General features: G+C 42.6%; 1 protein-coding gene across 1 annotated transcript in view; it reads right to left on the bottom strand.

Annotated features, from left to right (window-relative positions):
* Positions 1-8,916, bottom strand: part of TULP3 (tubby like protein 3) — a 64,382-nt gene extending 55,466 nt beyond the window's left edge. Inside the window, exons 1-2 of the mRNA XM_015426539.1 lie at positions 8,836-8,916; positions 22-593 (exon numbers count right to left, since the gene is read on the bottom strand). Coding sequence (XP_015282025.1) covers positions 22-593; positions 8,836-8,916 — 653 coding nt within the window. The remainder of the gene's footprint in view (positions 1-21; positions 594-8,835) is intronic.
* Between the last annotated feature and the right edge of the window lie 1,936 nt (positions 8,917-10,852).

Here is a 10,852-nt window from a genome sequence, read left to right as displayed (position 1 = left end):
CGGGAGCGGCTCTGCGCCGGCCCGCTGGGGGGCGCCCCCCTGTCCGGGCGGGGAAAGGGGGTGGGAGGGGGCGCTCCTTCCGTGCCGTTGCCAGCTCCCGGCGGGGAGCTCCCTGGAGCCCGGGAAGGAAGGAGAGGCCCCTTCGTCCGTCGAGGGGCGCCCACCGCCCGAAGCCTCCGTGTTCTCCAGGCTGGGCGGATCTCCGGCGGCAGCGACACCCCCCGGGAGGCTGAGGGCGCACCAGAAACCCTCGGAAGAACTCGACCGGGCGCCAGAGAGACTGCAGACTGACGACCCCCCCGGACCCGTTCCAGAGAAGCGAGGGCCTGGCCTGGCGCCCCCTTTCCTGGCTCATCCTGCAGCACCATGATGGTGGCGACAGATCCCTGGGAATTCCATCCCGCGGTGCGAAGCGTGGGGACGGGGATCGGCCGACCCGTCGGACATGCTGCTGCCTGCCGTGCTCCTGTGTGGACAGGGGGCCACCTCCCCAACGCTGCCCCGTTTTCTGCCACCAGGAAACCATGTCCACATGGCTCACCCCTGCCTCCCTGTGGGTCTTTGTCAGAACCTCTTATACTTTTATTGCAGACCTACAGATGCAGTAACATCAGCACTGTTGAGAATGGCAGCGGCCCCATGGGCATCATAGGATATAGGGTATTCCTATGCACACACACACACACACACACTGGCCAATTAGGCACCAGCTTGGAGACCCTTAGGTAGCTAAAGCTGAGAACCAACACTCTCCCACGGAGCCTAAGAGAAACCTAGACCATACAACTCCCTCCTGCACATCTGTATAGATAACCATTTCGGCCCAAAGCAGAAAAAGCACAGCAAGGCATGCAGTCGCAATTAACCGGACACAGACTGAGCTCCCCAACCCCCATGGCAGCCTAGCTGACAGTCTTGAGCTTTGCCCTCACAGTGCTTAAACTAAGAGTGTGCACTTGGATGCATCTAGTGTCTTCCTTGACTGCACTGCAAAAGAATCAAAAAGCAAAATGCCTTTCAGGGGAGCTTGTTCACTATTACTACCATTAACATTGATGAATCCCAGCTGAACTATGGAAAACCGTTTGGAATCCATTAATTTACGAATAAAGGTAGGAGTCTGGGTACAGATGTCAGGAGTCTGGTTGAAGATGCATGCACATGCACACACCGTTCCCCTACCCAATTCCAATAGACAAAAGGAGTTTTAAAAAATGCAACTGCTAGGGTTTTGGGGGGTCCTTATCTGCAAGTAAAGATGTAACTACCTCATCTATATATATAAAAGAAAGTTCTCTCACTGTAAAATCAACACCCAGGCCAAACACCATATTCGGGGAGAGTGCTCCTACCATGGCATAGGTGCTCACTAAGAAGGGATTTTTTAGAAATTCGACCCCTAAAGGTAGAATGTGCTCCCCCCATTGATTGCTATGAGGCTGCCAGGCTGCTGCCTACTTGCACCCCCCACTCTCTGATTGGTCAGCTGCAGAGCTCAGTGTTCAGAGATTAAAAAAAGAACAGTTACAGCAGACTGTAGAGAGCTAGTGACAGTTCAGGAAATCCGGAATGGCCAACAACCACCTGTGAGGTGCAGCAGTGCTGCTGGCCCAGCCTCCCTATGGCTTCAAACACCTCCCTCACCTCCTAGACCTGACAGGTGGTTGTCTGTCAGGTGCAGCAGCAGTTGCAGGGTGCGTAAAGCCACCAGGGAGCCCCCCCCCGCAGTAACGCCTTAGTGATCCTGCCAGCCCCGCCTCCACAGTGGCTTCTAATACTCTTCTCCTCTCCCCCTCCTACACTGGACAGGCAGCTGCCTGTCAGGTGTAGGAGAGGAGGTGGGATGCTTACAGCCATCCGGGAGGTTTGCTTAGTGGGATTACCTTAGTGCTGCTACTGGCCCAGCTTCCCTGATACCTTTAAACACACTTACCCCAACACCAGACAGGCGGGTGTACTTTATCAGGTTCATATGAACTTGCTTAGTATCTGATTGCTCAGATGGTGTTTTGAATACGTAGTTATGTCCCACTTCTTAAATGTAACATAAATGAGAGGCAATTTGGGGGGGGGCATGCCCTCCCCCCAATTCAATGCCCAGGCCAAACACCTGCACAAAGAAACCCAAAATAAGGGGAGTGCATTCCTACCATGACGTCAACCCTCCCACAAAGAGATTTCTGAGAAACATGACCCCTAAGGGGATAAAAAAGGGGCAAAATGTATTCCTCCAATTGTTTTCCATGCGCCTGGAAACTCAATACAAAATACTAAAATATGTACACTCAAAAACACTACAAACAACTAACTGAATTTTCTAAAACATAGTTAAGCAAGAAAGAACACATGAAACATATCACAGGTACAACCCAACACAATATAAATATAACCAGTATAATACCAATGGTATTAGTAACTTTATGACCTAAGTAAGATTGACATTCAAAATTTTACAGCATAAGCCACAATCTATATTAATTATTTCTGGGTAAAAATTTATTTACACTCAAATAATCTACTACAGGGGACCAGACTTCCTCAAACGACTTCTTATCTGCAGAATTAACAGACACAACAAAAAATGGATTATGTACAATTTTATCCATTAAACAAATTTCCAAAATTTTCACTTGCTATTTTTCTACTGTAGGACCTCTAGGATCTTTCCCTCCTGATGCAATAACTAAATGGTCCGCAGCTATCAATTTAGAAATGAGCAACTTAATATACTTTGGTATGTTTATCTCTCTCCATATATCGAATAAACACAATTGTATTGATTGTGGAGGCTTAAAATTAGTTATTGTATATATAGCTTCTAACACCTGAGTCCAAAATAACTTAATTTGGGGGCATGTCCACCAAAGATGTATTGGAGTGTTTCCTACACAGAGGACTAAGGCCAGATTTAATTTTAGCTATTTAAGAGGGACAAAAGTACCAATTTGCTATTAATTTATAATATTGCATCCGAATAGAGTGTATTGATTTATATGAGGGGAGTTCCAAGTATTATCCCAGTCCTCATCGGACAAGGTATTAGGAATTTCTTTTGTCCACATTTGTGTATATGAAGGGGGTTTTAAATACTGAGAATTCAATTACATTTTATATATTCTCAAGAGAAGACACTTTGATGTCTGTAAGGGTTTTTGGAGCAAATCTTCAAATTCTGTAAGTTGCCTACAGACCTTTAGATGTTTGGAATACCATGTCATAACCTCTCTTAATTGAAAAATTGAAACTATATTGATTGTTGTTTTATTTATTTTTTAATCTATTTCTTGTTTTGTCAATATGATGGTTAGACAGTGTCATAGACATTGGTTAGGGTCACTCCTTATCTGGCCCCAGTGCGTGGGGGGGGGGTTTGCAGTGTTTCTGGGGCTCCATCCAGGGACCTAGAAACACTAAGACTGCCCCTCTAAGACAAAACTTTGGTGGCTTTGGTTTGTCAGTAGGGTGATATGTGGAGTGAAAAAAGCTATTTTTGCTGAAATTCTGTCTTTTATTCAAGATACCAAAGTCCTGTCCTCCTTTACATCTGGTTATCCTGGCATAGCATACACAGCATACTAACATTCTTTACTTGACATGAAAACCATTGTTTATTTCAAGGGGGCCATGCTCAGCAGGGATGTACTTTGCTTTTGTTATTTGTAGATACCTGTTTTAAGCACCATTGTTTTGATTGGCTGCCATTCATGGGCAATATATGGTTTATTATATTCTATAATGAGTAAAGACAGAAGTGCATCAGCATGCACCAGCATTTCAATGAAAAAGCATACTTCAGAAATCTGTGACCTCAGAGCTGTAGTAATGCCAAAACTTGAACAAATTGGTAAACACAGTCTTGATAGAGGAGTGTTAGAACATGAGACACCTGCTGGATCAGAAGATAGTCCATTTATTTATTATTTCTATTTCTATCCCGCCTTGCCGGGCACACTGGCTCAAGGCGGCTAACAGAGTTAAAATAATGTAAACAATACAGAGTTACAATGATTAATAAATACAGTACCAAGTTAAAACTGCAACAGTTTACAAGTAAAATCGACAGATGGTGGCAATAATCCAAATCACACCCAATGATAGCGAGGTCTCAAGCCAGAAGATGTTCCAGGGCACATTCATCTATAAAGTACTCTTTATTGATGGAATCAAAGGCTTTTTTCATATCTACACTTAAGATTAGTGATTCTAAGTTTGTGATCTTACCATGATTAATAATATTCAACGTCCATCTGGTATTATCTGCTATATTTCTATTGGGCATAAAGCCTGTCTGGTCTTGATGTATATATTTACTAATCATAGATTTCAGCCTACGAGCTAAAATAGTTATAAAAATTTTATTGTCCTGATTGATGAGAGCAATTGGTCTATATGAAGATGGTTGGGATTCATCCTTTCCCTCTTTAACAATAGGAACAATAGTAGTATAAGACCATGAAGGGAGTATTTCTCCCCAAGACATAGTATGATTACAGCTTTTAGTGAAATAAGGTATCAAAATTTCTTGGAATGATTTATAAAATTCAGCTTGATATCCATCATTCCCTGGGGCTGAATTAGTTTTAAGATTTTTTATTATTTCAGCTACCTCTTCTTCCATTATAGGTTGATTCAACATAGCTCTATCAGCTTCATCAAAATGATGTATTAAATCTGGCTGATTAAGAAAATGATCTAAAACAGGTGTATCAATGGTCCCTTTAGCATACAATGTTGAATAGTAACCAGCCAATAGATTGGCTATGTCTTTTGACTTTGTTAAAGTAGCCCCTTCTAAATTAGTCATAGAATCAATTCCTCTGGATTTTTGAATGTTTTGTGTTTTTCATTTTAGTAATCTTAAGGCCTTGTTGGATCCCTGCCAATATCATTGTTTTATATAAATTAAAATTTTTGAATCTGGTCAGTTTCCATCAACTCTAATATTTTACGCTCAGATTGTAATTGTTTGTATATTGTTTTACAACAAGTTTTAATATTTAATATTTTTTACCAATTTATTTTTAGTTTTTTCGAGCTACCAAATAGGCAATTATTTTCCCTCTTAAAAAGGGTTTCCATGTGTCCTATAAAACAAAAGGTGACATCTCAGTGGTATCATTGATTTCAAAATAAAATCTTAATAATTCTTTTGCTATCGTACTTTTAATGTCATCGTTAAGAAAGGATTTATTGAATTTCCATAACCCCTCAGATTTATCCAACTCCTTAAGTGACAGATTACAATGAACCCAGGAATGATCTGTGAGCAGCTTTGGCCCTATTTCTGCAGAAATTGAAGTTTCTTTTAAAGTTGGAGATGTCAAGACAACATCTATTCTTTAGCTTACCTTCTGAGTATGAGAATAGAAGGTATAATCCCGAGCAGATGGATATAAAAACCACCAGCTATCTATTAAATCATGGGATTGCAGTATTTTGGCTATCTCAGTATTCTTTAACTTATTTTTGGCCAATTTTGGGGGGATTTGAGATTTATTCTTCGTTATATCTAAAACTAAATCTAAGTCGACACCAATTATTGTTTAACCTTCCTTAAAATGAGTCCACTTGCTTAATGTTACCTCCAAAAAAGACTCTTGGTTTGCATTGAGGGCATAGATTACACCCAATGTTACTTTACAAGATCCAATCCAGCCTTTAACAAATATATACCTGCCAGCGTCATCTTTTTCAGTGGCTTCGTATTTAAAGCCTAGTCTTGAGGAAATAAGAATGGCTACTCCTCTGGATTTAGAGGAGCCTGTAGACTGATATTGTAGTGGATATAACTTTGATTTAATAATGGCTTTACCTCAGAACTTTGATGGATTTCTTGCAAAAAATTATATCAGATTTTTCTGTCTTAAAGTGTGCCAAAAATGAGATCTTTTAATTTCTGTATTTATACCTTTGATATTAACAGTAGTTACCCTAATTTGTTGACCCAGTCCTGCTGATAGTCCATAGTCCAAAAAGTAAAAAAAAACCCCAATATATCAACTCAGTGATCAAGCCTTAGAAACACTCAATTGCATATTGAGAAGAAAGAAGAGGAAAAAGAAAAAAGGAAAAGAAAAAACTAGATATGAAACAAAAATAAGAAGAAGGCGGGAGAGAGACAAGTGAAGAGGAAAAAAACAAAAAAAAGGAAGTGGAAGAAAGGTGGGATAAGAGAATTGTATGAGTCAAAAATCAGCTTACAAACTATATGCAAAACTTGTCCTCCTATCTTCCTTCCTCTACCACTGTTAGATGATGATACCAGATGTAAGATTATGAAGAAAAAACCTTTATTGTTGACTAACAGTGGACGACTCAAAACTGGAAGCCTCCCTAGTGGGAAAAAAACCCCAAAGGAGGCACACAGTAAAAACTGTGTATTTGAGTAGAGCCTGTTGAGAACTGCCAAGGAACACCCCCCCCCAATTGATGTAACAAATGCATTAGTTTACCATAGTCCACCAAAGTGGCAAAACATTATTTAAACTAATAAAATTAACTTTATATATGGATTTAAAAGGTATCTCAGTTCAATTCATTTTATCAGGAAAAGTGGCCACAAATCGCTTCCTCTTCTTTAGATTACCAGCTGACTCTACTTCCAGTTCTTCATTCTTTTGGATTGCCTGCAAAAGCAGATTCCCTTTTCATTGTCAAAAGCTGAATGTAATTTATCTTTATGGTAGACTGCCAATCTTCCGCAGGAAAGCCATGCAGAATGTTGGCCTCTCTCAAGGCTTTGGCCGTCTCTTTAAGATCTCTACGTCTCTGGAGTGCCTCCGCTGGTATATCAGGGAAAACCCAAATAGAATCATGGTGGAGAGCCAAAAAGCCCTTTTGTCTTGCTAGTCTCAATATATCTCTCCTAATATTTCTGTCTCCAAACATGGCAATTACATCTCTCGATGTTTTCCTTTTGGGGTTAGCAGCCCCACCTTTGCAAGCTCTAAAAGCAGAAGAGATAAAAGAGGGCACCTTCTCCTTTAAATGCAACAATGGAGAAAGCCAATCCATAAAATAACCTGGTAATTCTTCTGGTAAACAAATGTCTTCAGGTATCGCACGAAATTTTAAATTTCCTCCCCTGTCAGCCGAAGCCAGTTGAATCAGTTTATCTTGGTGCTGTTGTATTGTAACTTTCAAAGACTGAATTTCACCAGCATTTTGGATTGCCATTTCTTTCGCTTTCTGAGCATTGCTCCTTGCAAGAACGAGGTTTGATGTAATCTCTTGCCGTTGGTTTGAGATTGGAGTAAACATCACAGCAGAGGGGTGGAGATATCAGCATTGATAATGAGACAGGAAACCTAGGTCTCAATTTGGTACAGGAGGATTCAGTCCAGGAGGATGCAAAGAATAAATGGCAATAAGTCTGAAGAAGTGAGCAATGACTCACAAAAGCACATACCCTACCACAATTTTGTTAGTCTTTAACGGTGCTACTGGACTCTTACTCTTTCTACTACTATTAGAAACCACAACATTCGAACTTCCGGTCTGTGACCCGTTGCCATCGGACAGTTCCCGGGGAGCTCCCGGAGAACCGCCGAACCTCCTGGTCTTAGAGGGGGAACCGAGGCTTTGGACCTCCCATAGAGTCTTCCCGGAGAGAGACTCTTGGCAGGGGGCTTGAATTGGGGGCTCCTGCAGGTGGCGGCTCATGAGTAGACCCTAGATTGCCCCAACGCAAAGATCAAAGAGGGACCGTTTATGGCAGCCATTAAGCAGCTAGACATGATCGGCCATTTCTTGGAGCTGCACTTCAACTAAAGAATCTTTTCTTGAAACTTCTTCATCTGTGCACTGTGAGTAACAAAATGACTCTGAATAATCTTTGGTCTTCCATCTTTGCTGTTTTGGATTACGAGACTGGTCCATTTAAAAGTTAAAGACCTGGGCGAAAAGGGAAGGGTGGAAGAGTATTCCCCCCCCCATCCTGGAAAAAACGGCTGGGAAGTGCATCCCAGGCTTTCTTCCCTTCCTACTGATGTTACCAATTTAAGGACTTGAAGGGTTGTTATTCTAGTATTTTGGAGGTGTGGAACTCTTTAAAAAAAGCCAATAAGATTGAAAGTGGGGTTGTGTTTTGAAGACTTTGAGGCTGGTATAAGAGAACTGCAGTATTGTTTTGGCAGTTGCTGGGAAAATTTGGATTTGGACAGTTTTTATTTTCATTTTTTGGCTACTCTCTTATTTGGAATATGCTTTATGCTGTTTTTATCTGTTTTAACTTTGGCACTTGTGCCTCGCTGTTAGCCACCCTGAGCCTTTGGGGAGGGTGGGATATAAATCCAAAAATAAATAAATAATAAATAAAATAAATAAACCAGTCCACTGTTACCCCAGCCATGAAGATCAAATCGAGCGTGTGCCCGGCCCAATGAGTGGGGGACGTTACAAGCTGGTAGAGTCCCAGCGCCGCCATGGACGACACCAGGTCCGCCACCTGACTGGACACCACATCATCAGCATGGACGTTGAAGTCACCCAACACAATCAGCATGGACGTTGAAGTCACCCAACACAATCAGCATGGACGTTGAAGTCACCCAACACAATCAGCCTAGGGTGCTCTGACACCCAGGCTGATACGGCCTCCATCAGGGCCGGTAGGCTATCAGCCAGCGCATTAGGCGGTCGGTACACCAGCCAAATCGCCACACTCTCCCCGGCCTCCAGTATCAGACCAGCACACTCAAGGCCCATGAACTCCATTGGTGGGAGCGCTCTGAAGGAGTAATCCTCCTGAATGAAAGACACTCCTCCTCCCCACCCCTTTGTCCGTGATTGGTGAAGGACCGAGAACCCCGGTGGGGTAAGCTGGGCGAGACCTACTGTCTCTCCGTCCCGCACCCATGTCTTGGTCACGCAAGCCAGATCTACATGCTGTTCTATCAGGTAGTCCCGAAGAACCATGATCTTATTGTTTATAGATCTGGCATTGCACAACACCAATGTCGGAGAGGGGTTATCCATCCTAGCCCCCCCCCCCGCCAACATCCTTCGGGATGGGTCGCAGGCTGGAAGGGTGCTGAGCCGTCCCGTTTCTCCGCATCCTTCCCTTTACTTCCTGCCTGGACCCACTGCTATACTTTCCCCTTCCCAGGAGCACCGGAATCTGAATAGAATGAACTCTGCATATGCAAGGAGGAACAAGGTACCCAGAGAGATCCATGTAAAATGTTATAAAAAGCCCATGAGAGACACGATTTTGAGAACTTCAAGTGAGAAGCCAGTTCAAATACAAGGGACATAAATTAAAATTTTAAAAGAAATACCATGGAGAGTGACTTACAAATCTTTTAAGGAAAAATGGGATAACTTATAGATGGCTGCTTCTGGAAGGAGTCCTCTTTACCTATGATATTAGAAGGCACAGAATAAACTCAACATTTAAAGTGGAGGACTTCCTACAGACATATGGAGAAGAATTGGGAGCCCAAGAAGATGAAGCAGGCTGAAAAGAGTCAGATGAAGAAGAATCACAGGAACAAGAAGCTTTGGGATCAACAGCGGCAATGGGAAAGAAATACTCTAAAGCAATACCACTTCAAGTTGTTATGAGATTACAAGACAAGAAAAAAATGGGATCCGAAACAGAAGGTAAAGATGGATAGAAAGAAACTGAAAATAATCTCTAAATGAACCAATATCTTTTGCTGAAATGGTTGAAGCAATTAAAAACCAAAAGAAAAAGAAAACACCTGGACCAGATGAGTTATTTGCAGAAAAACATTTGAAGATCAAATTGCTTTACCTCTGAAGAATACTATTCAGATGTCAACACTGGAATTTTTTGGGAAAAAAATAACATCCTTGGTAAGACATTTATTTTAATCACATATATTCTTCCCAAAAGTGACAATTCTAGCTTGTCCCATCTTAAAAAATTCTTTTTAACTTTTCCAAGTTCTAACATAATTACTTTGAAATAACATGGAGGAATTTCAGACAGACGATATAATCCGGAAGAGGAACGGTTCCCAAACAGTTTCTGGTCTGTCATTTCAGACAGAACCGTTTTAGAACTGGTTCCCTACAGGAATATATTTGTAATTTCAGACAGAAACACTTCTGTCCCATTTAGGAAACGGGGCTGAAGCGTTTTATCTGTCAACCGCTTCCAAGTAGTCTTCAGTTTCTTCTCCGGGTTCCGATGCGCTTTTCCCCCACTGTGGCCGATCTCCGGCTTTTTTTGAACGTTCACGTTATAGCGCTATAACGGAACAGCAATATATCAACGCCATTGGAATGCCTGGAGTATTTTGTTATAGTGCTATAGCGCTATAAAGTGAATGTTAAAAAAACCAGCCAGAGTTCTCCCGCATGGGCGAAAAACGAGGGGGGGGGCGACAGGGGGGGGAACGGTGCAGTCTGAAATGGCAAACGGCTTCAGATCCAGCTCTTTACTGGAAGGGGGAAGCCAGGTGTGAAATGGCAGCCCTATAATGACGGATCAAAAACGGGTTAAAAAGGGTAATGTGAAATTCCTCATAGAGTACATATTTGTAAACATAATACCCAAATATTTCAATGTGTTCAGCCCTAAACCCAGTTTTGTTCATGGATTCTGTTTGTTCTTGTGTTCTCATATTTTCCCCCCCTCCATGGAGATGGATGCTGGTGGGGCAGGCCTGTTGCTCTGAAGCAGCAGAACAAAGTCTGAGACGGGGGGGGCGTTAAGACCCACAGGGTTTTATTTCCGCAGGCCGAACACCGGGGTCTTGTCGCCAAGGCTGGAAGGGGGCGGAGACGGCTGCTGCGGAGACCTGGATGATGACCGAATACCGGCGTGGCCCCCGAATGGAGCGCCTCGGCCCTGGGCCCTGCCGGGGAGAGACATGAAGGCCCC

This window comes from Gekko japonicus, unplaced genomic scaffold, assembly GCF_001447785.1.
Source record: "Gekko japonicus isolate JY-2015 unplaced genomic scaffold, Gekko_japonicus_V1.1 scaffold1326, whole genome shotgun sequence".
Lineage (NCBI taxonomy): Eukaryota > Metazoa > Chordata > Lepidosauria > Squamata > Gekkonidae > Gekko > Gekko japonicus.
The sequence above is the reverse complement of the archived record's forward strand: the minus strand, read 5'-3'. Positions and strand labels throughout refer to the sequence as shown.